We start from the raw sequence: 26,613 nt of genomic DNA on the forward strand, positions 1-26,613 counted from the left end.
TTTTCCTTTCCTTTCCTTTCCTTTCCTTTCCTTTCCTTTCCTTTCCTTTTTTCTTTTCTCTTTTCTCTTTTTTCTTTCCTTTTCTCTTTTCCTTTCCTTGCCTCTTTTTCTTTCCTTTCCTTTCCTTTACTACATTCTACTCTTTTCCTTTCTTTTCTGCCCTTTCTTCCCCTCTCCTGTTATCCTCTGCCATTTCCCCTCTTCCCCTCTCTCCCATTTCTTTAGGGGAGGTGTGAGAATTTTAAAGGTAAATTGCTAGACATGCTCATGTATTTGGTTTGTTCAGACCTGGTCTGCCCCCTTGTGGAAAAAGTGTTTATTAGTCTCACAATGGTTTCTCAATGCTATTGGCATTAAAATCAGAGAATATTCTATTCCTAGCCCTTCAAGTTCTCAAGTAAATAAAATAATAATAATAATAATAATAATAATAATAATAATAATAATAATAAAGTCTGTTTGGAACTGGGCAGGGTTTTGTGGTTCCTCCTTGGCTGAGATCCCCAGCTGGGCATGGTGACACCAGTCCTTCAGGCATCCAGTCCGTACCTTTCTTTGACTTCCGTTTTCAGGCTGTTCTGCTCTTAAACTCTGTAGTTTGGAAAAGAGTTAATCACTTTTTAGAGAATGCATATGTAAGAGTTCTGCTGGATGAATTAATGTGTGCCACATGCATGCCTAAGATGCCAGAAGGCATTGGTGCCACTGTATCTGGAGATAGAGGCAGGTGTGAGCTCTCTGATATGAGTGCTGGGAACCCAACCAAAGTCCTCTGCAAGAGCAGTAAGTGTTCTTAACTGCTGAGCTGTCTCTTCCATCCCTTAAATTGTACTTTATTTTACTCTTTAATGAACATTTAAGTGGAAGTTTATGCTATTACAAGCTTTAAGTATAAATATATAAAGTTACATATATGTAACTTAAAGCTCGCTTAAGGATTGTTTTTCTCAAATAATTAATAAGGTTAGCATGAATCCTTTGTTAACCTTGTACATGTAAACCTTGACTTTAGGTGGGTTTTTTCTCTGTCTCTCTCTTTCTGTGTGTGTGTGTGTGTGTGTGTGTGTGTGTGTGTGTGTTAGTGGGGACTTTGGCTTAGTATGGTCTTTTAGAATGTGGGTGAACTTAGAAGATGCATAGTAGTATCAAATGACAAAAATCACAAGTTTACTTGCAGGTATAATCAACTCATAGTCATGATTTAGGAGTTGAGGCAGCCTGCAAGCTATTTAGTAGAGTGAGAGTTCTTCCTGGGAAATAGCAGAACAGGAAAATTCTTGTGAGCAGGGAATGGAGCAATATAACTAACCAACTGGCCGATTCCAGGCTGCTCTTGAGAGGGTTGATGTGAAAAAACATCTCTCTTAGACTGACCCAGAGAGGCTAGAGTTTCCTGTTTTCAGGCAAAATTAGTCAGTATGGAATCGATGTGCTCTCTCAAAACTTCAATTTGATTGTCCAGCACTTGGCATGAGTGACTCCATTTTGGATTAATTTAATCCTTCAGGGCCCAGTATAGAGCTCAGTCAAAACAATGACCACCACCCCCATGGCTCTTTTACTGGGTAAAAAGTGAAGGCTAACTTGTCTGTGCAGCTCCACACCAGGACAATGTGTGGTAGATGGCCAGCCTTTAGGAACTGTCAGTCAAAGAAGGAGTAATTCAGAGTGAATGTCGGTTCAGGGTCTTTGCTTGCTTTGTTTTTGGAGTTTTCAAAAATGGAGCTGCTTCTTAATTGTGTCTGAATGGTAACTGGGCACTCAGACGCTTTTTATTTCTTGAAGTGTGTCTCACTGAGTGCCGAGGCAAATTTGTGTGTTGGGTTAGAAAGGGACCATGTGGCACAGAGCATGGTCTGACTCACATTTAAGAGCAGATGGAGAGCATGGGTGAGGATGATCAGGAATAGGGCTGAAAGCCTTGGAGAAAGCTCCTCTCTATAAATCCTGGAGTACGCCTTCTCCATGGAGAAAGTGAGGCTCAGACCTGGTGAGTGACTTACTGCAGACATCTGAACTTTAGCCTCTGCTCCAACAGAGAGCTACTGCCTATACCGTCATGACGTAAGGACTTTGTTTAACTTGCTAAGACCTTTGGACTTAATCCTTTAGACACCAGAGACGACTTTTTAGTTGGCTACCAACTAAGAAATAATAGAAACTAGATTTGATTCAATTCATATTTTGAGAGAGTTGTGTAGCTTTGGAACTTGCTTTCCTAGGAGGGGCATGCAAACAGAAGGGCCAAAGAGCATTTGTCTTAGGTTCTGTGATCGGCTCACCAGTGGCTCACCAGCTTCTCATCCCTGCCCCGTGCTTGCATTGAAAGCAAACTCAATGTGCAAACAGATGGGAGGGCTGCATTTTAGGGAGAAGTTCATTTACAAGCAGGAAGGTAGGCGGTAAGGGCCAGAGATTGTCAGCACAGGCAGGATCTACAATACCAACACCACCAATGTGTCCTGCTAACAGCCCAGCCATCCCAGGGCACGGAGAATCTGCGTGCAGGTGCCCTCTCCTGCAGGCTTCCTCTCCTGCTTCCTCCCTCATTTCCAGAGCACATTGCCTCTAGCATTTTTGAGCCTCACTGCCCATGGTACTTTGACTTCTTGTTATCGTAATTTGACATAATTACTCGAAAATCTCTAGTGTGTTACATGTTGGCATGGGGGGGCACATTTGGTTCTGTGGCTTAATTAAGCCACCCTGATTTCCCCTGGAGCCCTCTTACTCTCTTCCTTGAAGCACAGTTTACCTGGTGTTTCTCCTTCTCCAACCCTACTGTTTCTTCTGTCTTCCCTTCTCCACCTTTTTTTTTCCCCTCAGAGTTTCCATGGCCCCACAAGCTCCTCAATCCTACCTGAGCAGCTTCTTCGAGTCCTGAGGTATTATACCCCAATATCTCATGGGAACCTCCAGGGCTGGGTTCTGAACTCTCATCATTTTGTCCTCAAAATATGTCCCACCTCCCACCTTTCTCAGCCGCAGTTCTCCAGCTGCCCCATCCCAAGGCTGAGGTCTGGAAGCCACGCTTTGATCTGGAAATTTGTTTCTCTCAAACATAAAGTAAAATATCGAGTCAAGTGTGCTAATCTGAAGAATGCAGTGTGGTGAGTTTTGACAGATGTGGAAGGTGTGTTGGCAATATCTAGGTCATCATGCTGGTAAGTTCTCTGGCACCCAGATCATTTCTGAGCCTCTTTGCCACTTACTGATTCTTGTAGCTGCGTCTGTCAGGGATGCTGCGCATGCTCCCGCCGCAACCCCATTACCTGTTGTCCTCCCACCCCCACCCCTACACGCACGCACGCACGCACGCACGCACGCACCGATAACTGAGCTTTCCTGTCTCAACCTTCTGCCTCTGCATGCCAGAGGACGAAAACTTGGGTCAGTCAGGGAATTTTCCCAGTTACTTTCTCTTGACTTTTGTTTTCTTGTTTTGTCTTCATTCGGGGTCTCATGCGGCTATCACCCTTGCTTGGAAGGCGAGGATGACTAAACGTCTGATCTCCTGGCTCTACCTCCCGAGTGCTAGGATTGAAGGCATGCACACTTACATGGTTTATACAGTGCAGGGAACCAAATCCAGGGCTTTGGCATGCTAGGAAAGCCTCTACCAACTAAGCTACACCCCTAGTCCGACTTTTTGTTTTTAAATATTCAGTCAGCAGCACCTGCCAGCTCAGTGTGTACCTATTAAGACACGACGAGTCATTTGGCCGTTTTCCTGGGCCTTTCTCTCCTGCGTGTGCTCTACCCAGTCTTGGCATGGCTACAGGGCCAGCCATACACTAAGCAATGGGCTCTGCCCGGGCCAGCTATGTGAAGACGACTATGAAGCCATGAACCGGGATGCTTCTTGTTCTGGATAAAAGATAACTCAGCCCACCGTGGCTTGATTACCACACTTCATTAAAAATCCAAGCATTAAGCGTGACAGTTTCCAGGTTGTTAGATTCAGCTTACCAAGGCAGGCTCGTGTCTGTTCTTTGGTCTTGCTTTTGATCTCAGTGTAGGTTTGGATTTATGGGTACTCATTCTAAGAAGAGAGAGCACATCTCTCCCTGTCTTCTTGCCAGGACCCCTCAGAACCCTTAGTATGATGGTTGTTTTTTGTTTGTTTGTTTGTTTGTTTGTTTGGTCTGGAATCCTGATATCTTCTATGCTCAAGCCTAATGCTTACAAAGGGGATGTGGTGCCTATTGTAGGCCTGGACCAACAGATATTGCCTGAGTCATTTTCTCTTTTTACTAAATGTAATTAACTACTTAATTATCCTTACAGTGCCCCATACCTTGCCACCAAACAGGACTGACTCCTGTCAGTCTTCCATTAAGCACCTACTGTCTACTACCCTGCTGACTCCCATGGCTTATGTCTGGCCATGCTCGCCCTCACCCTTCTACTTTGCTTTCCTTGCAAACTTGCTTCTTGCTTCCTCTATCCTCCCCATGGTCCTTGCTGAACAGGGAGCATGATACAATACACTGGGCTCTCCCCACCCCCAGATCTCTTTCATGCTTTTTCTTTTCATCTCTCATTGCATTACATGCGCACAGGGTCTGAGCAACCGTGGGCTAGGTAATACCTGAAGGAGACAGCTATAGCTGACCTTCCTGCAGGGACACTTCAGTCCTTCTGGAGTATCCTCTCAAGGCCATTGCTCTCTAAGGGGACTCTTAATGGACCCAGCTCATTCACCAGCCATGGGCTACATCTTCCAGTACCACCTTCCCTGCCTTCTGTGCTTTTGCTCCACACCCAGAAGCCTTCTGTTTTCCCTGCTGGCATCCTGTTTGCCAGACATCATAGCTAAGGTGTTCGTTGTTCTTCCATTGGTCCCCACATCGGGAATGCTTTGTTTACTTTCCCTTAGCTGTTACTAAATGTGGGACATCCATGGGACTTTGAAGTCACACACTCCTCATGTTTAGCGCTGGCTTGGGCAGTCAGCCCTTGCCTCCTTTCCCTTGCAGAATCACTGGGAGGATGGTCACGTAGTGTGGGTTCATTCTTTCTCGACACTGCTGCCTTTGTTCTTATGAGTGTTTACCTACATTGTTTTACTGTTACTGTTCACGTAATACACACCCAGCAAGTGCCCACCGGAGCAGGTGCAGTTTGAGTATTGGGGATGTGCTTAGTATGATGGTTGTTTTTTGTTTGTTTGTTTGTTTGAACAAGACAGAATAAAGATTCCTGCATGTGCAGAGCCTCCCTTATTTGAAAGGCACCATCTGTCTCCCGAGTCTGCATAGGAAGGAGCAGTTGGGAATCCAGAAGTGGACTGACCTGCAGAGGAAAGAGCCTCTGCTTCCTCTCAACTCAAGTTCTTTGCCAACAGGCAATATTTGATTGCCTGTATTACTTGAGTGTCAGAGGAATGCATGCATGTGCAGTAGCCAATGTGTGGAGGTCACGGGACAACCTGTGGGAGTCTGTTTTTTCTTTGTGCCATGTGTGTTTAAGAGTGGAGTCAGGTCTTCAGTCTTGGTGGCAAGCACTCTCAGCCATGGAGCCTTCCTCCCCGGCCGGCAACAGGGATTTTGATCTCCATTCTCCCTGTTGTCAATGGTGATTTGTTTTAAGGAATGCCATGCCTTTCACAAAGTAAGTGTTTTTGAAGAATACACTTCTTTCTTTAGAAACCAAAACTTGTGTTTTGTCTTTCAGTGGTGAAAGTGGGGCTGGGAAAACAGAAAGCACCAAACTGATCCTCAAGTTTCTGTCTGTCATCAGCCAGCACTCCTTGGACTTGTGCTTACAGGAGAAAACATTCTGTGTTGAGCAAGCCATCCTCCAAAGCAGGTATCACACATTGGTTTTCTGCCTTCCAAGCCATCACGTTTGCTTTTTTTCTGAAACAGAATGGCTAAACTTAGTCTATTTCTCTTCTTGGCTCATCTTCTTGCTAGAATTTCAAGAGATCTCAGCTGTACACCTTTTATCCCTGCACCAGGGAGGCAGAAGCAGGCAGATCTCTGTGAACTCAAGGCCTGCTGGGCTTACGTAGGAAGTGCCATCCTAGCCAGGGTGACATCTGAGCCTTTGTCTCAACTCTCGCCACCACCTGCGTCCTGCCAACACCTCCCCAGAAAGAAACGGTCTAAACATGTACCCAGCACTTTCCAGAACCTTCAGGAACACCCACTTTGACAGAAGCAGCTCCTTTCCCTGTTGGGACATTCAGGGTGGTATACTCTAAAGTTCTGAGGAGCAGACTGACTGCAGCTGCACATGGTGAAGGACTCAGACACACACTAAAACCCAGTCATCTTGTAGAGTGGGCTGAGCACTCAGACTGAGAAAGGTGCTTTCAGTATGAGCTGAGGGCATTTCAACAGCCTCACCTGCGACAGATCAGTAGTACCCAGCCGTGGTCCTTGAAACACTGACAAAGGGCTGTGTGGCCTGGTGTCACCTGCAGACTCACTTGGTATCTGATTTGTGCCTTGTAAGGTTATGGAGCCAGTAGAGATATTATGGACACTGGATGCAGAGAGCTGTCCCAGGGTCAGCAAACTATAGCCTAGTACAATATTTTGGAGCTTTTATTTTTTAATTGGGAATTCAGCTCAGTGCTTGCTTAGCATTTTCATACACACACACACACACACACACACACACTTACACACACAGAGAGACATACACATTCTTTTTAATTTACAGTTAAATATATGCCTTTAATATTTAATTATTTATTTATTTACTTACTTATTTATTTATTTATTTATTTATTTATTTATTTATTTATTTATTTATTTTGGCTTTTTGAGACAGGGTTTCTCTGTGTGGCCCTGGCTGTCCTGGAACTCACTTTGTAGGCCAGGCTGGCTTCCAGCCCACCTGCCTCTGCCTCCCGAGTGCTGGGATTAAAGGTGTGTGCTACCACCGCCTGGCATACACGCCTGTAATTTTTAACCATGTTTCCAGCATACAGCTCAGTGGCAGTGGTCACCACCGTCCGTTTTCAGACTTCATGCGCCTCCTGCAGCCTTCTCTGGAAATAATTTTCTTGGGATGCTGCCATGCTCACTTGGATTGTTTCTGGCAGCTTTTAAAGGACAGTGGCAGCACTGTCCACTGAGTAGGGACCACATACTCTGCAAAGCTGAAAAGCTTTATCTGGTCCTTTGCAGCCTTGTCTGTTACACACTTGGTTTAGCCTGACTCCATTTTACAGTTGGAGCTGATCCAGAGATGGTAAATAAAAGGCTGCGCTGCCAACAAGTGACATGTCCATGGTTGAGGGCTTTTCGGCTCCTAGATGTGAGCTCCCTGATGCCACTCCTGGGCTATGTGTCAACCAGGTGCATTTGTGCAGAGCTAAGCCATGTGGTCCTCATAACGGGACAGCATTCTTGAGCAGCGCAGCTCACGATCTTCCTTGGTCTCATTCAAGGGGATGATCGGGAAAAGCCCATTTCAGCAAGTGCTTAGAAAAGCTGCCTCCTCTTTAAGTAAACAGAGTTGGGCTGGGGCCTTCCGGTGCAGATTCCTCACATTTATGTGTTTTCGAATTTGTCCTGATTAATGCTCTGTTGTCCTCACTCTGTTCTCAGCCCCATCATGGAAGCATTCGGCAATGCAAAGACAGTATACAACAACAACTCCAGTCGCTTTGGGAAGTTTGTTCAACTGAACATCTGTCAGAAGGGAAATATTCAGGGTGGAAGAATTGTAGATTGTATCCTGTTTCATTTCACATTTATCTTTGCATGTGGCTCTGTTAGGGAAATCTCGGGTCACTTATTGTAAAGGCCCAAAAATACTTGTTACTCTAGTTCAAGCTTATTTTGCTTTAATATTATTGCATTTGTCCTATTAATTATTTTACCAGGTAAATGATCATTTTTCATTTGGAACTATCACATATTATACCTATAGTTTGGATTCATCATTTATTAGTCTGTTTTCTGTTGCTATTATGGAATGTCTGACTGACTAGGTACTTCGTAGAGAAAAGTGTTGTGGTTTAAATAGCTTTAGCGTAGCTGACAGTTTGAGGGGCTGAAAATCCAAGCTCAGTCATTTATTCAGACTCTGGTATAAGCCTTCTAACTCCATAGTAGCATGGTGGATGTTGTCATAGAGGCAGCATGTGTGAGAGATCGATCACATGCTAGGAAGTAAGGAGAGAATCAGGAAGGCTGGACTACATTTTTGACTATTCTTAAGATACTGACATGCCCATGAGATCAGCATTAACATAACTGTAATAACCTTGACCTAGCCACCTCCTCTTGGGTCCCACCTTGTAGAAGGGTTCTACCATTCTCATACCATAGACTAAGGACTCTGCACATGGTCCCTCGGGGCTACATTCAAACCATGTCTACTCTAGCTGTTTGCTTGAAGCCAGTCCCATCATTTGGCACCTATTTGGGCACCATGGCGTTGGAACTGGGTTTAGGTAGAGTGTTGCTTTGATTGATGTGTTTTTGGCACCAGTAGCAACAATGTCAGCAGATTAGGGCGCCGTAACACAAAAGTGAAGACTCACCCTCCCACCATGCCTGTTTTCTTCCTTGACTTGCCATCACTTCTCACATGAAGATTTATTAGAAAAAGTGAGTATGCAGAGCATGATTCAATTCACAGTTTAGAGATTATTTTGTATTATATATTTGCTTATTATAACTTTGATTTCTTCCCACAGAACCGAGTAGTGAGGCAAAATCCTGGGGAGAGGAATTATCACATATTCTATGCACTGCTGGCAGGGCTGGAGCAGGGAGAGAGAGGTGAGTAACAGAGCAGCACAGGCAGGTAGGTGGGTGTCGCCATGTCTTCAGTGTAAAACACACTGGGAATGACGGACCACCTCGGGAATACCCTTGACTTCCACTAATTGCAGTGATATGTGTGTTGTGAGAAGACCAAAGATGCCGAGGTCATCTGAGGATCAAAACAGGAAGAAATTACAGCAGAGAAACCTCTGTTTATAATCGTAGTGCATTTTTAATTTAATGGATATTTGTGAGAAATATATAATGTAATATAATTGGCTTTATTTCAGCGTGTATGTGTGTGTGTACGCATGCGTATGTATCTGTGCTTCTGTGTGTACGTGCATGTACATCTGTGTTTTTGCATGTGTGTGCACGCAGGCATTACGTGCATGCTCGATCACATGCTTGCATATGTATGTGTATATGCTAGTGAGTTTGCATGTTTGTATAACAAAGCTAGAAGTTGGTGTCAGGTGTACCTCAGTGCTCTCTGCCTTACCTTTTAAGACAGGACCACTCACCGAACCTGAAGCGTGCTGTTGAGTCAGTGCCGGTTGGCCTCGAGCCCTGGCGTTACGAGCTCACCATCCTGCATGGCTTTTTATGTGTGTCTGGGGATTGAACTCCGGCTGCTTGACTGAGCCATCTCCCCAGCCTATGGTTGTACTTTTAAAACACACCTAAGTAAAACTAATTTCTAATTTTTTTTTTCTTTTCTCTTTTTGTCCCACTGGAGAATGAACCTAGAACTTATATGTCGTAAGCATGTCATTTCCCACTTAACCATCTCTAACCCTAAATATTTGGCTTTGAAAAGAAAACAACAAAGCAAGACCCTTGTTTGCTTTCTCTGCTCCTATTTAATTTAATGAAGTTGTTTTTATTTTTTTCTGGATTGCTAAAAGGTATCTTTACCAGCATCTTAGAGTGTGGTCATTTAGTGTATAGAATTATGCATGAACTTTTGTTATTAAAACCAGAGTACTGTCTTCAGCATACTCAAGTGAACAGATAAGTATGTAAATTACAATCATGTCTCTGAATTTTGTCAGTCATGCTAGCTGGTACTGATGTTACCTCTTTCTTTGTCTTTCTGTAGAAGAATTTTATTTATCTTTGCCAGAAAACTACCATTACTTGAATCAGTCTGGATGTACTGAGGACAAGACAATCAGTGACCAGGAATCCTTTAGACAAGTTATTGTAAGTTAATATATTTTTTTATCTTCTCAGAAGAGTATGGATTTCATTTTGCTTTAAAAAAAAAAAAAAGCATTTTTTTTTTTGTAATGAAAGCTTGGAAGAAATGTGTGAGAATAGTTCTTTCCCCTGTAAGTCACAGAGGCTTGCTTTCCAGGCTGGAAGGGAATCCCAACTGTTCTTTGGAAGTAGTGAGTGACAGATGTGTGGCTCACTTGGAAGAGCATGGCCAGAGTCTGTACCCTCTACTTCTAGAAACCCCCTCCCCAACCCTGTGCTTTGCACCCCAGCAGCATTTCTCCATGTTTGAGTTTACCCATAGGGTTTCTTTTGAAAAACAGGTTGGACAGCCACGGATGAGGTAACTGTAGGATTGTCATACTCTTCCTGCAGCCTCTTCCTTGGAGCTGGTTCTGGTTACGTGGACAGTGCTGTCTCTGGCTCGTGGCGACAGTAGGCACTAACACCTCTCGCTTTTCACAGACGCTCAGGACAGTGTGACTGCACTGAGTGAGCCTGGTCATCACACGCTGTAACAGCCTATCTGACTGACTGTGGCTGGCGATCACACCATGGTGGGCTCAGTGTCTTTGCCAGAGTCCTCAGCCTTAGGATACTGTGTGCCTAGGGGTGACTCATCCTTAATTAGAATCATGTATAAATATAGCTGACACAGTGCATGCATCCCTGTGTATCCACTACTTATAGTTTCACATTGAACTGTCAGCAGAGGAAAAAATGCTTTAAAATGTAGTCAGCATATTCAGGCCTTTTTTTCTTGTTGCCATTCCCTAAATAACAGTTATATATTATATATATTATGTATTGCTTTTCCTGCTTTCAAGACACTTTAGCCATATCTTCGTAAGTCACAGTGTGTGGTGCCTTCAACAACAGGCATCCAGCATCCGGTGCTAGTGTGTCACCAAGAGCAATGGTAGTATCCTGTAGAGTTCAGGGAACCTCTGGGGTCTCACTACCCAACAGGTGATGCACAGAGATGAATGGCATGTGATTTCAAAGTGACTATTAGTCACACATAAGTTTTCCTCATCCCATGTATATAATCTGTATAGAAGTTGGAAGTGGAATTCAAGCTGGTCATGGTAGCTCATGCTTGTAATCCCAGCACTTGGGAGGCTGAAGTAGGAGGATTGAGTTTAAGATTAGCCTCATATACAGGGTTAGACCTTGTCTCAAAAGGCAAAAAGATAAAGTAAAAAGAGAAAAAAGGAAATTAAAAGCAGATGAGGTAGTGATGTGATCACCTGCTCTGTTGGAAATCACACAAATGTACAGAGTAGTACAGTGTGGTCTCTCCCTCTCTCCCAGTGTTTCTATCTCTCTCTGTTCCTTCTCCATCTCTGATACTAACTGTTGCTATTCTATCTGTTCTCCATTACCAGGATCAAACCTGGGCCTGCACACAGGCAAGGCCAGTGCTTTGCCTCTGAAGATAGCACTTTTTTGTGTATGTACCACAGAGGGAAAAGATTTGTCCACAAAAGTTGGATTTTGTGAAGTATTCTTTAAAGTACTGTTAACGCCCATATCTCTGAGTCCCACATCTCCAAAAATAACCAAATTTAGATGGAGAAAGAAGTTTGCATCTCCACAAACAATATAACATAAGAACTGTTGCTTTTATACTATGTGCCTTGGGTTTTAAGTCTGCAGGGCAGCCAGGCTCTGTGACAAATGTCTGTAATCTCAGCACTGGGGAGGCTGAGGCAGGATGACTGATGGAAATTTGAGGCCGGCCTGGCTACTTAGTGAGTTCAAGGCCGGCTGGGGATACATAGCAAACCATTTCCTATAAATAAAGTATGCAGCATGAATGTTTGGGCCCTATGCAAATGCTGCAGAAATTTAAATGCAGAATTAGATTATGTTTTTGTGGATTTTTTTTTACACCCTGGGGATCCTAGCACTAGTGCCCCACAGGTTCCGAGAGACACACATGTTTTACACTGCCATCATTCTCTTCTGGTCTCACAGTTTTCCCACTACAAAGCCTTCTTCTCTCACAGTTTATTTCTTAGTGTCTTTGTTGAAGAAGCATGTGTTGAAATTATCGCTCCTCCTTACTTTTGATGAGTAAGGAGAAAGAGCTTGCCTTGGAAATTTTTCCTTCTGTTTATGCTTATTTTTTGATGCTGAAGAAAGATAATTTGTCATTAAAGGACACTGTTGATGTAGACCGACAAGATAGGTAATTAACTAGTCTAATCTCGCTGCAGTCCCCACTGCCAGAGAGCTGTGGCCACTAGATACATTGCCTGGGAGGACCTTGGGTGCTGTTCCCTTTCTTCCTCTAGGGGCATCATTTCCCTATACAAAACGGTTCCTTTCTGTTGGCTCCAAGTCAATTTAGGGAGCTTGTCTTTCTTAATCCCTGTGTTTAAGCTTTAGGGTTTCATTGAAATAACAACTGTTGGCATTTGAAATTTAAAATGATATATCATGTTAAAAGGCAGCAGAATTTATATATAAAATCCACATAATGTTCCTGACTAACATGTTCTAGGTACACATTCTCTTTATGGATAACCTTGTAGATCTGTAAATTAAATATTTGATTTACAGACACTTTTTTGTATTTTCCTACCATAAGTATTAATGAAAAATTAGCTGGTCTTTACTAAGATCATGGATATGAAGTTTTGCTATTATTATTTAACTAATTAGTTTTATTCTAGAAGTTCTAAGCAAGGCTTTAAAAACGTAACTTTTATGGAGAAGGAGTAAAAATAGTTCTTTCTGGAAACAGCAAGGTTTTCCTCCTCCCAAACTTTCTAGAATTAAGAATTGGGATTTAAGGTAGTTTATTATACATATAACTGAGACCCATTGTAGCAAGTAAAACACACGGTTACACACTGAAAACTTTCATTTTTATATAAGAAACAAAGAGGGTATAAGGCAGCAATATGTGTTATACATATATAGAATCCCTTTATTTAAAAATTCTTTCATGTATCATATACTTATAGCAATTAAAAGTAGAGAAGAAATACCAAAGCAAAAATGTTTCAAAAGTGTTACTTTACATGGCACAATTGTATGGTTTTATTTTATTCTGTGCCATTCTCTGAATGTCATGTTTTCATAATGAACATGTTATCTCTGTAGTGATTATATGGTTATTACTTGGGAGGACACCTGCTTTTCCACGGACCAGAGGCCGTGAAAGGATGCTCAATGTCAGAGCCAGTTTTCGTATAGCCTTCGAAATTGCACCGTAAATTTTTCGTCTGAGATGAAAAGCTATTTCAAGTCAGAAGTAACAGCTAGTTTATTTTACTGCCTCCATCTGGCCTGCCAGGATGATGGCTGACGAAACGTGTGTGACGTAGCAAGAGACTTTGACGCATATGGTCTGTTTGTTTCTTACTTCACAAATAGTATTTACAGCATCCTTGCTGTGGACCACTGCTAAGATTTCCGGCCTTCACCGACCTTACTGCATGTGTGCAGGGGTTTTGAGTGGTGTGTGCGGCCATATGATGTGTATGCAGATTCATTCTGCATGAAACATTGCATTACTTTTCAAACAATTGATTTTTTTTTCCAGTGAATTTTGGAACTTGGGAGCCGTTGACCTAGAGAACAGATAGGAAGTTGGGAATGTTGCTAAGTTGGTAGAGTCTTTGCCTGGTGTGCGCAGAGCTCCCAGTGCAGCCCCAGCACTGCACTGCACCACTGCAACCGTGTGTGGTGGCGCTCACTAATTTCCATGAGGAGGCGGAGGCAAGACAATTAGAAACGCAAGGCCTTTCCTACATAGGGGTCAGAGCCAGCCTGGGCTACTTGCAACCCTAGCCTCAAAACAAAACAAAACAAAAACCAAACAAGGAATAGAGGAGAGTCCGGGGAGATGATGGGTTTACTGTAGAACGGCATTGCACAGGGACTGTGCCAACTTCGTATCTAAAGATACTGAAGCAAGGGGAAGTTTTCACAGTGAGGAAGATTCCACAGGTTGAAGTACTGATCCCTTGTGCAGGGATCCATAGCAAGTGACGGGGTGATAGGCCGAGGTCCTTGAACTGCTTCCTGTGAGGACACTGGTGCTGGCCACGGATTCTGCAGAAATCTTCTTGTCAAACATATATGCAGCAGAGTCCTTCCTTCATGCCTCTTTTACATGATCTAGCCAGCTGCAGCTTGACACAAATAACTCCACTTTGAGTCCCACAGCCTCTAGTCAATAAAAGCTACTGTCGTACATGAACTAGTTTCACGTAACACATACATGTCATAATGTGGTGTTATATAATACATACTACCGGAGTACTTATTTGCCATTTATTAAGCTCCCAACAGGCCCTTTTCCACTCTTTCAAGCATACCATGGGTCAGGGTTCAGTCAAGGTCCCTGTGCTTTCTGAGAGGGTCACTTATCTCTGGTTTCTAGTGTGACACACTTACTGCTAGTGTGACAATCTGCTATTATAGATTTTAGCATCACATATCACCCCAAACCACGCTCACGGACAGCTATTCTATGTGCTTAGTAAAAACTTCTATTGAAAAAAGTCTCCGTGTAAGTCTGTACCCATTTTGTAACTAAGCTGTCTTTAGCAATAACAAGCCTTACTGAGAATTTCCCAGGACTTTTATTTCGGTCTTGAGCCATATTATTGAGATAATAATTATAATAGCCTTAAACACAGCTACTCTTGCCAGAGGGAATGGGAGGCTGCTTAGTAAACAATTACAAAAAGGACATCAGGACAGTAAATGGAGGTTCTTGCTCGAAGGTTTTACACACATGCCCATGCTGGTGATAATTGCTGAAGCAATTAAATTTCCCTATGATTAATTCAATTACCATTATCACCATAGTCTAATTCAATAACATTTAAAATTAGACTTGAAAACAAAGAGGTTTATTGGTGTAGTGGTGGGATACACCTTTAATCCCAGCACTCAGGAGGCAAAGATAGGTGGATCTCTGTGAGTTCAAGGGCAGCCTGGTCTACAGAGAGAGTTCTGGGACAGCCAGGGCTGCACAGAGAAACCTTGTCCTGAAAAACAAAACAAACAAAAAAGAAATTAAAACTTCATTAGTACAGTTAACATATTAACCCTGTTCCATTTTACATTTGCGTGCTCAAGCTTTGGGTGTATTTTAAGAAGTTAGCCAAGATATTGTGTGTGTGTGTGTGTGTGTGTGTGTGTGTGTGTGTGTGTGTGTTTGTGTCAGTCTGTGCCTGCATGCACGCGCACATGCTTGCATGGAGTGCAGCTGCAAATGTGTCATGGTGAGAGCTCAGGAACATCCTGTTGTGTCAGCCAGCGGCTTTCACTGTGTTTGAGGTGGTCTGTTGTTGGCGCCCAGTCTTCTAGGGGTTCTCTTTATACCTTGCCCCCATCACCCCAGCACGCTAGGACTGCAGATCCATATACTGTGTCAGGCCTCTGGCTCCTCCGTGCTTCTGGGATCTAAGTGCCAATGTAAGGCTTGCACGGCAGGCACGCTACCCACTGAGCCATGTCCCCAGCCCCTATAAGTATTGTTAGGGACTGTGTGCTGATACTTTCTCTCTCGATAGGAACTGCCTGCTACTGTTCACACATATTTTAAAATCTACTTACTTTTTGTACTGTAGAGCCTGGGTAGGTGACTTGGTAAAGGTGTTCTTTTCTGTGGTTGTTGTGAAATTGGCTGAGGGGGCAAAAAAAGAAACAATTTGTTTCGCTTATTGAGATGACAACATGCTATTCAAACGAAGATACCCTTGACTTGGTGCTGCTTGTCCCTCCCCAACCTCCCAAGTGCTGGGCTTATGGCCGTGTGCTACCACCATGGCTTTTGACTTAGAAAATATCTATAGAGTCATAGAAAGAAAGGGCAGAATTGCCCTTTTCCCAGCATAGCTACTCTGTAATTACTGATTTCTGACTTGGTTTTTATCTTTGCTTTAAATGTCTTGAGAATAAGAAATGATTAATACTTCTTAACCACATTTCTTTGCTCTCACTTTCTGCATATCCTTTTACCCCCAGTTCATGTAAAGAAAACAGTGTTCATTGTGCCTCAGTGTTGGAGGGAGGAGCATCTTGTTCACTTGTGACGACAGTGATTCCTAGGAAGTTGTTTAGTAATATAAGTGAGAGGCTGTCTGTACCACAGGTGGGGCGGTCATGTGTTGAAGGCATTCTTCATTTCTACTGTGTGTGTGTGTGTGTGTGTGTGTGTGTGTGTGTGTGTGTGTGTGTGTTTTAACATGGAGCATTGTTAAAGTTGGTAGTGTTTTGTTTTTTCTCATTAGATCCGTACCTAATAATTTAACTTGGTCATCAACACTTTTTAATTTTTTCTTCTAGACCGCAATGGAAGTCATGCAGTTCAGCAAGGAGGAAGTTCGGGAAGTGTTGAGGTTGCTGGCTGGGATACTGCATCTAGGCAACATAGAATTTATCACTGCTGGAGGGGCTCAGGTTTCCTTCAAAACAGGTGAGATGATGCCTGCCAGCCTTCCATCCCTTGCCCCCTGCCACTTCCTTCCCATCTTCGACTTCAGTGTTTTCCAGAAAATTGATACCTGGTCTTCTACAGAGAAGTTTTCTGACATTGAGAATAGAGCTGTAGGTTTCCTCCCTCTCTGAACCCGTGGTCTCATCCGCTAGCAAGCACATGAGCTCAGGAGCTATGGAGCATCACTTATAATGTAAAGTGTCTGGGCAGCAGTCAAGAGTCTCTGAAAGTTCCTGAATTGGGGTTGGTGTCCTTATTCCTACTAAGAAGCACAATGGGCCAGATAAGTAGAAATATGAGCAACATGTCTTTGATGTAGGGAAAGGGCTGAGTCAGGCAGCATCCTGCTTTGCCTTGGGTTTTATAGTTGCCCAGCCCTGATGCCCTGTGACAGCCTGTCAGACTTTTGTCCGCCAAGCAGAATGCTGGGTTGTAGCCCAGCTCTCCCACAAGTTTTTCTCCTGTTACTTATCTCTTGGCTCTTACTGACTTTCTCTTGGTAGAGTACTAAAGAGTTCGTTGTCTGTATAAAATGCCAGTTGAGGTACTCTTAAACATACATTTAAGCATTTTGGGAATTTTCCTGATGGAAGCAATAAAAGCTGTTGCAGAAACCGGAAACTGGATGTGTTTGGGGTCAAGGTATCTTTCCAGGAGCCCCTTCCGTGGTCAGTGGTTATCAGTGTTTGACCCACCTAGTTCCCGTCAGTGCCTTAGGAGCCTGAAGAGCCTGTGTTTAGAGTTGGAGAGTGAGTGACTGGTGACATTTTGAAAGGGCCTATGTTCTGTAACTCCAGTTCTTGAGGACCCAGCACCCTCTCTTGGCCTCTTTGGGCAAGGGCTATACATAGCCGTACACACAGACAAAATAACTCGTGTGTGTGTGTGTGTGTGTGTGTGTGTGTGTGTGTGTGTGTGTATTCTTTTAAAAGCCTTTGTTTGTGTGTGTAATGTATACTCACATTTACTGCATTAAAAATTATGATTGTGGGTTTGGTTGTGTGCCAGACGCTGGCACAGGAGGATAGCAAGTTGCTGATCAGCAAGCTAGGCTACAGAGCAAGCCCATCACCAGGCGAGGCAACCAGCGCACCACCGCATCTCAGCAACATAAGCCATGAGAAACATAAGACATGTGTTTATCAGCCGAGCTGGGAATCCGACTCGTTCAATAGAGTGCTTGCTCTGCAGGCGTGAGGACCTGGGTTCTAATCCCCAGCACCCATGTCCAAGTTGGGTAAGGTAGTGTCTGTCTGTAACCCCTGCAACCCCAGAACAGGGAGGGACAGAGACATTTGGATCCCTGGAGCTCCTTGACCAGCCAGTTTAGCCAAATCAGTGTGGGTTTTTCACAGCTTCAGTGAAAAACCCAGTCTCAAAAATAGGGTGGAGAGTGATTGAGGGAAACACTCATGTCAACCTCTGGCCTCCATCTGTGTGCACACATGTATACATGTATATGAGCACAATATATACCACATACATACATCAATTCACTCAATAACATTTAATATACATCTTACATGTTAAAAATAAATATATTTTTCTTTTCCCAAACAAAAATGTCAATGAGAAGAGGTCTACCGTTTCACCTTTTGGCCACTTTCTTTTTTTAACTTTGTTATTATCATCATTTTAATTGAAATATAATCACATCATTTCCCCTTCTTCTCTTCAACTTCTCCTATTCCGCTCACTCCTTCTCAAATCCATAGCCTGTTTTTCTTCATTGTTATTATTACATATGCACACATCAATGTATAAGTACAACAAACTGAATTCATGTTTTGCCATTGATAGGTATATGATTTCAGGATGGCCACTTGGTGCTGGATAGTCATCCCTAGGGAAGACTGCTCTTCCCTCTCTCAGCATTCCTTAGTTGCCTGTAGTTTTTCACCTAAGGGTGAGTCCTCATGAGATTTCCCCCCTTTCCATAATAGCTTATCTATTGTGTTGTCTTTCTTCAGGTCTTGTTTTGTCAGCCATATTGTTGAGGAATGGATGAAACCTCCCTGTCATTTCTAGGAGACACAATTGCGCAGCAGGTTTCCTGGTTCTCTGTCTCTTTGAATCTTTCTACAACCTTCTCCCTGAACTCTAGGCATATGAGTGGTGTTGTAGATGTGTCCATGAATCTGGGTACCCCATGATCAGTTGTTCCCCGAATATTGACCAGTTGTGGTTTTCTGCAGTAGTTTCTGTCTGTAACAACCTTCTTTAATGTCCCACATCATAAAAACGGTATACACAAGTCAAACTTGCAAAAGCAGCGAATACTCCTAACTGTTGGATCATTTCTCTAGCCCCAATAGCTTGTATCTGTTTGTAAATTCAGTTTGCTAAGATGCCCTGTGTCCTGTAACCTCTTGATGGCTTTTCTGTTCTGGCCAGAGAACGGTAGTGGCAAAGCCAGTCACAGTTGAGTGCTACCAGTGAAAACAACCACAAAGCCTCTTCAGTATCGCAGGATCTCCAGCCAACACTTTGCCCAGTCACTGGGTCCTTCTGGGATCAGTAAAGGATTTATTAACTTACCAATGAGATATGTCCCTCATTTCTGCCTGAGGAATTATGGGACATCCACTGCTTTCTGGTGTGGCTGTATGTGGCTGGATTTGAATTGAGGCCCAGCGTCTATTGTGTTTGAGTGACTGAGGATTCACCTGTTGCCTCCCTTTCACTTTCAGCTTTGGGTAGGTCTGCGGAGTTACTTGGGCTGGACCCAACACAGCTCACAGATGCGCTGACCCACAAATCCATGTTCCTCAGGGGAGAAGAGATCCTCACGCCTCTCAGTGTTCAGCAGGTATGGCTGCCTGCCCTCAGTGCCATTGAAACTTGTCTCAGAGATACACTTGGGGTTTCCCTTCCATGCCTCTACCTTTACTTTGCCTGTGTGACCACAATGAACTGTTGAAATGACTGGCTCGTTGGCAAAATATAAAGGATGCCTAACTTTGAGGAAAAGGTGTCATCAAGTGACAGGGCAGTGTAGTTCTGATGAGCTGGGGTCTGATACAGGCCACCGGAGGACTGATCCTTCCGGTTAAGGCTGTCTGTTCTTGGGAAATGTGTTCACTATGCCTCAGTTCCATCTTCCATAAGTCATAGTATCTTATGAAGATAAAATAAGAAATACTCAGCATGTGCTGCAGAGTAAGCCCACACTTAAAATAAGCCAGGAACGTTATTATCCTCACTAGACTGAAGACTGCGGATCTGTCTGTGAAGCTGAGTGTTATTTGTCTTAGCCTCTGCACTGCTGTGAGTCCATTTACATTGACTAGCTCTTCAAAGTTCCTTCTACATTTCTTTATTACACTGATTTATTTGTGTTTGTGCCTAGCACTCATGTATAGAAAGCAGAGGACAAATTGTGGGAGTTGATTTTCTCACGTGGTTTCTAGGGATTGACACTGATGATCAGGCTTGGTGCCAAACAGCTGTCCCCACTGAGCCATATCACCTGTCCTTTCTAATCCATCTATCTGTATATCTTTTCCTTTCCTTTCCTTTCCTTTCCTTTCCTTTCCTTTCCTTTCCTTTCCTTTCCTTTCCTTTCCTTTCCTTTCCTTTCCTTTCCTTTCCTTTCCTTTCCTTTCCTTCCCTTTTCCCTTCCCTTCCCTTTCCTTTCCTTTCCTTTCCTTTCCTTTCCTTTCCTTTCCTTTCCTTTCCTTTCCTTTCCTTTTCTTTTCTTCTCTTTTCTTCTCTTTTCTTCTCTTTTCTTCTCTTCTCTTCTCTTCTCTTCTTGAGATAGGGCCCCACAATGTAGCCCTGACTGACCTGGAATGCTCTGTGTAGACCAAGCAAGCCTTAAATGCTTAGAGACTTGCTTGACTCTGACTCCCTTTTATTTAAAGACATGTTCCACTACACCTAGCTCAAATAAAAATATTATCCTATCATGAAAAAAAATCTATGAGTAAAAACTTAAAAAAAAAAAAATTAAAAGTGAATAGGGCAGTCCTTAGCTTAGCTGCCTCTTTTGCTGGATGACACTGGTTCATTTAGCCGTGAGTCCTTCCCCAGATCACCGAGTCCCCAAGCAGGGTGGGGCAGGCTGGTTATACCTTCTGCCACGGTCTTCCCCACTCTAGGCAGTAGACAGCAGAGACTCCTTGGCCATGGCACTTTATGCACGCTGCTTCGAGTGGGTGATCAAGAAGATCAACAGCCGGATCAAGGGCAAAGAAGACTTCAAATCGATCAGCATCCTTGACATCTTCGGATTTGAAAACTTCGAGGTACGCCTGCAGAGAGTGGGATGGGTGCCTTCTACTTATAAGCTGCTCTTTCACATGTCTCTTAGAGCAGCCATGGATGTTTTTCCTTTAAGACATTTCTTCTGTCTTGACCCTTTGTCACGTTTCTATGTACCTTTGAGGGCCCTGAAGAACTTACTCACTGTATCCCACCCTTAGGTTAACCACTTTGAGCAGTTCAATATCAACTATGCAAACGAAAAGCTTCAGGAGTACTTCAACAAACATATTTTTTCTTTAGAACAACTAGAATATAGCAGGTAAGTACACAGGATTCCTCTTCAAAATCTTTTTAATCAGCAAGTAAATCAATGTGAGGGTGCATCTTAATTTCATGTGGTCCTTTTTCTTCTTCCTGCAGAGAAGGATTGGTATGGGAAGACATTGACTGGATAGACAATGGAGAATGCCTAGACTTGATTGAGAAGGTAATGGGTAGTTGAAGAATGAATGGTTGCAGTCCCAAGGGTGTCCAGCTGGGCTGATTCATATTTATGGGAACAAAATAACTTGTGCAAACATGCACTTCAAAGATGTGAATGTTTAGAACACAATGGGCCATTTGGAAACATGAATGTAAATACACCGTGAGGTTGAATTTAAATACTTGGCTGCTTCCAGCCTATTGTCTCATTGAACTGTGTATTTTAGAATCAACAGTGTGTGTGAACTGGCCTCACTTAGATATTAAGTGCCAGCAAAGTCTTATTGAAAGCACTGTTAGACTTGCCAGTTCTAAAGTTTTTTCTATAACATTTCAGTGGGTCCCATTTTTTAAAAGACTAATATAGAATGTCATTGGTTTTCTTTGTGCTGTATCATTCTGGTTTTTTCAGTCCCTCAAGATGGCAGTGATGTTTCTCTTTTGAAGCACAGACTTGCTAGGAGATGGAATGAGTTTTATCTTTGAAGTACTTTGGAAAACAGACATTCCACGCTTAATTCATTCAACCTTTGTCTCTCCTCCTGTAGAAACTTGGCCTCCTTGCCTTGATCAATGAAGAGAGCCATTTTCCTCAAGCCACAGACAGTACTTTGTTGGAGAAGTTACACAATCAACATGCTGTATGTCAAAACCTTGCCAGCCTTTCATTTTTGTCTGAGCTGCAGATCTGAGGTGTTGAGTGATATGAGTTATGTCCAGTGCTGCTGGCATGCTATGCCTTCCACATTTAGTGTTCTGTGCCCCTTAACTTGAAGCTTTTCTCTTCTTTGACATAATAGACCTATATTGAGAAAAGTTAGCTTTGGGGCTAACAGAATATGCCCACATTTATCTCATCAGTGGAGAACTGAGACGTTTAACCTCTTGTTGTGAGAGACTTGAGAGCAATGCTTATATATCACTCTGATGGTATGTGGCTAGTTCTTCAGTTGTTGCCTTAGGTTAAATGTGGATTTTTCTGGAAGTCAAAGGAAATCAATGACTAATAAGGTAATAAGGCCTTTGTGTGTTTTCTTCTTACCTTAGAATAACTACTTTTATGTGAAGCCCCGAGTTGCAGTCAACAATTTTGGAGTGAAACACTATGCTGGAGAGGTAATTTCTTCTTAAGATATTATGGAGATTGAGGATGTGGCTCAGTTGCCAGTGCACTGACTAGGAATATGAAAAACACTGAGTTTGATACCCAGTGCCACATAAGCCAGGCATGGTGGTGTGTGCCTGCAACCTCAGGGCTGTAGAAGCAGGGAGATCAGAAGTTAAAGTTCATAGCCGAGGCAAAGTGCAACTCTCACCGCACAGGGGAAAGAGAGAGTTTTATTCTTAAGTAAAATACAGTGGCGATACCCAGGATCACAAGTGTAGGTGACCCTAAATGCCACATTCCTAGGTGGTAACAGTTTCATGAAGTTTTCTAGTAGCAGAGGAATCATAAACCAAGACACTCCTCAAGTGCATAGATGGGAGTACCAGGTAGGTGGGCACAGCAGTGAAAGCATGGAGCCTCTGCTACAGGCCTCTAAGGGCATTCTTAACTTTGCTCTTGGTGGAAGCTTAGCCATCTGTTGAATTAATGCATCCCAAAAGGTTTCATGTGATAGTCATAAGGACATTAGGTCATATACAGAGGAGGATAATGGCTATTCAGGAGGCCAAGATAGGCGTAACTAGGCACCCTATCTATAACATCGCAAATTGTCCTGTGTAGGACGGTCAAGCAGATACAATGCCTTCTTTCTGGGAATTTCATCAGAAATTCAAGGACATTTTTACCTACAGAGGCAAGTGTGAGGTCAGCCTGGGCTGCATGAGACCAACATAAATACATATATACTTACATACATATGTATGTACATACATAACATTAATAATACATTTATAAATAAATGCAACCACAGGGTATTTATTCATATTTACTCACTTGGTGTGCACAGGAAGTAGTTGTTTGAGAAGCCAGGCACAGCTTTGTTAAAATGCTTGCTCTTCGATGAATTGGGCTTTTACAGAAGTTGTTAGCTGGCTGAGGTAGCATCTGCCTGCGATCCCAGCTCTCAGGATGCTCCCGAGGCTGAGTCTAGTCTGTGCCTCATACAGAGAGCTAATACCAAAAGAATAAGAGTAGTAGATTATAACTTAGAAGTAATTTATTGAGAATGTGACACCTCCTCTTATTTTGTTTATAAACTAGGTGCAGTATGATGTCCGAGGCATCTTGGAAAAGAACAGGGACACCTTTAGAGATGACCTTCTCAACCTGCTGAGGGAAAGCAGGTATGTCAGGTCTATGAAATCATTAGCAAGCAATTTATCATTTGTACAAATGTGCGTAATTTGTCAATACAGAACAAACTGCTATTGTAGCACTTCACTTAGCTTCTGTTACGCAGATGAGGCTGGGAGCAGCTGAGTGATTTGCTGAGGATATCCCAGCTGGTAGCCAGAGGCTGAGCTTAGATATTGAGTATGTTTGGCTCAGGAACCTGATCTTGACCAGTCCAGTCAGCTTTCCCCACTACAGTCATTGAGCTGTTTTAATTTTAGGTCTGGTTTTATAGGATCCTGTTTCTCATTGTTGTGAGATGTCAAGAAAAATAAGCAAGTGTTAATGCAACCAGAATTATAAAGATATTATACATGTGTTTATTCATTCACTCAGGAATTGTATATTCACACAATCAACTCAAGAGTAAGGAAAACATATAGAAAATTTTAGTGATTAGTTTAGCTATTTGTATCTATCACCTCAGGAAGTTCCTTATTGTCCAGTGACTTGATAAAAGAGAAAGGGTTTGAGACAAAGCCCTTTCTTGTAGGCTTTGCAAACCTTTGGGGGAGCTAGCATGAATATATACAGAAATAACTTTTAATGTCTAAGGAAGGAAGTAGACAATTGTTAAAAAGCTGTGCTATTTCTCAGAGTGTAAATAGCAGGTGGTCATCCTGTGGCTTAGCCAGCTAAGAATTGGGGTGAAGGGAGCCAGGCTAAGCTCAGAAGCTGAAGCGTTTGATCTTTAAACTTCTGTTCTCTCATGTGAAAATGCACGGCTTAAACTATTCTCAGCTACTTCTATTTGTAGATGAGCTTTCAGACCTGCAGAAAATACAGGATGCTGGAAAAATGCCACAGCATGTTACCTGTCAACGCTGTCTCAGCTGTGAGCATTGAAAGGGTACATTTAAATACAATCTGCCTGTTGGTTTCAAGTGGAAGTGTTTTCTTGTGGTGAAAGAAAGGCTCACAGGCTGGAGAGCTGTAGACCAGGGTCAAGGGCTGTCTCTGTCTTAGTGGGAAGGGGTGCTGCTGCAGCCTGAGGTTCCCCTTTGCAAATGGGGGAGCCTGCTTCCCTTTCACCTTTGACATCTTTGACCTTTCAATGGAATGCAAGCTGTCCTTTGAGAGCTCAGAGCACGGTTGGAATACTTAACAGTGTAAGTATTCCCTGAGCAGCCGAGTGAAAAATTTCTGAGGCACAGTGAGGAGCCATCTTGAGGATAGATAGTGGAGGGGTGTCCCTTCTGCCCTCCATTGTGACAGTGAAGCTATCAGCCTCTCCAGCTTTAGAGCCCGTAATGTCCACTATGCCAGAAAGATAACTAGTTACTGAGAAGTGTTTTACTGTAGTAATAGTGGCAATGGTTTAATAAATTTTAGAGCTGGGATCCGTGCTGGCCATGACCCAGGCTCTGTGCTTCTGGCCTTGTACCACACTTCCTCATTTTATTCTTGCTTTACAGTCAGAGAACAAATTCTAAAATTACTCCCATTGTTCCAGATGAGCCATCTGAGGCCTAGAGAGAGAGATAGAGCATTTCATATTTATGATACAGCTAAGAAGTAGAAGAGGCAGGACAGGATTTGCACATTTGTCCACCTCATTCCAGATGTCTCTACTTGAACCTCCCAACACTTGTCTTCAGGACAGTGCATGATGGGCATAACGTAGCCAGCTTTGCGTGTGTTCCTTCCTCCGTAGAGCTGATCAACTGTTGATTGAAAATATTTGTAAAACAAACAAACAAAAAGCCTGTGGCTGTGCTGAACATGTATGCACCAGTTATTCCCTAAACCAGTGGTTCTCAAACTGTGGGTAGTGACCCCTTTGGGGATTGCAGGACTCTTTCACAAGGGTTGCCTAAGATTATCAAAAAACACAGATATTTACATTACAGTTCCTAACAATAGCAAAATTACTGTTTTAAGGTGACAACAAAAACTATTTTATGCTTGGAGGTCACCACAGCAGCATTAAGAAGGTTGAGATCCATTGCCCTAACCAATGACACTTAATTAGTATTTAGGGAGAACGTCCACTGTGTTGTTACTGTAAATAAGCTAGACATGGTTTAAGGTGTATGAGAGAATGTGTAGGTTCCATGCAGGCCCTGCCCTATTATTAATAAGGGACTTGAACATTTTGGGCATTGGTTTCCATGGAAGGTCCTGGAAACTATTCCCTCTCCATCTTGAGAGGCTACTGTATCGAATTGTGCAGATGAAGCAGTGAAAGCTGCAGGGTTAAGGTTGGTCTCCAGATGCACCTGTTTCTCAGGGAGACTTTACCCCGGGTCACTGTCTTTCCATTTTCTCTCTGGTAGACTCTGGTGCTCCACGGAGCACCTCAAACTGCCAAGCAAAGGATGGCTGACTCTTTCTTTGCATGCTCTAGTGGCTCTTAAGGTCACTGTGTACTTTGTTAATTAGCATCATGGAAATACACTGCAGGACCGTGGCAAGTACCTGGCAGTCATGCGTGCATACCTCACAGCCCTGTGCTCCCTTCACACAGATTTGACTTCATCTATGACCTCTTTGAACATGTCTCCAGCCGAAACAACCAGGACACCTTGAAGTGTGGAAGCAAACACCGGCGACCCACTGTCAGCTCACAGTTCAAGGTCAGTCTGCAGCACTGGCCTGCAGGACTCTGTCATTCTTCCGTGTCAGTCTGTGATTCAAAGAACTAGGGCCGCCTAGAGTCGGGCATATGAGCTGGATGAGTTTCTATTAAGTCACAGTTTCAAAGCAGGTAGAGCTTCATAGGCTCACACCACAACCCAGGGGTTTGAGGACATTCAGTAGTAGAGTTCTTTCTTTCTTTTTTTTTTTTTTTTTTCAGTCATTCTTGAGAGTCTTGGTTCAATGTCCAATGCTTAAAAAGAAAGGTATACACAAGAATATTTAGACTTTCTGTGAGATTTTATAAATTAAATTAACAAAATAATTTTTACTATTCTTTCCCTCTACTGGTGTGACACTCTCATAATTACCCAGGTCATTAAAGTATTTCATTAGTTCAGATCATATTTTTAGTTCTGGAGATGGGGTGAGAAGGACTGTGGTTGTACCAATGTCCATGTGTTTGGACATTAATATTGACAATATATTCAGCAGTTTATTGTCTCATTACTTTACCACAGAAAGAACCTGGGATGCTTATGGTAGCTATAAAAGAGATGCATATACAGATCTTATATACAGGAGAA

At 43.0% G+C, this 26,613-nt stretch overlaps 1 protein-coding gene across 1 annotated transcript in view; it reads left to right on the forward strand.

The window, feature by feature from the left end:
- Myo10 (myosin X) overlaps nucleotides 1–26,613 on the forward strand; it is a 173,423-nt gene that overhangs the window by 103,449 nt on the left and 43,361 nt on the right. Inside the window, exons 5-18 of the mRNA XM_055619008.1 lie at nucleotides 5,677–5,811; nucleotides 7,566–7,690; nucleotides 8,560–8,573; nucleotides 8,663–8,747; nucleotides 9,835–9,938; nucleotides 16,269–16,398; nucleotides 19,110–19,228; nucleotides 20,520–20,666; nucleotides 20,844–20,944; nucleotides 21,046–21,112; nucleotides 21,657–21,749; nucleotides 22,156–22,224; nucleotides 23,318–23,400; nucleotides 25,917–26,025. Coding sequence (XP_055474983.1) covers nucleotides 5,677–5,811; nucleotides 7,566–7,690; nucleotides 8,560–8,573; nucleotides 8,663–8,747; nucleotides 9,835–9,938; nucleotides 16,269–16,398; nucleotides 19,110–19,228; nucleotides 20,520–20,666; nucleotides 20,844–20,944; nucleotides 21,046–21,112; nucleotides 21,657–21,749; nucleotides 22,156–22,224; nucleotides 23,318–23,400; nucleotides 25,917–26,025 — 1,381 coding nt within the window. The remainder of the gene's footprint in view (nucleotides 1–5,676; nucleotides 5,812–7,565; nucleotides 7,691–8,559; nucleotides 8,574–8,662; nucleotides 8,748–9,834; nucleotides 9,939–16,268; nucleotides 16,399–19,109; nucleotides 19,229–20,519; nucleotides 20,667–20,843; nucleotides 20,945–21,045; nucleotides 21,113–21,656; nucleotides 21,750–22,155; nucleotides 22,225–23,317; nucleotides 23,401–25,916; nucleotides 26,026–26,613) is intronic.

Source organism: Psammomys obesus, unplaced genomic scaffold (genome assembly GCF_907164565.1).
Source record: "Psammomys obesus unplaced genomic scaffold, mPsaObe1.curated_primary_1811, whole genome shotgun sequence".
NCBI classification, from domain to species: domain Eukaryota; kingdom Metazoa; phylum Chordata; class Mammalia; order Rodentia; family Muridae; genus Psammomys; species Psammomys obesus.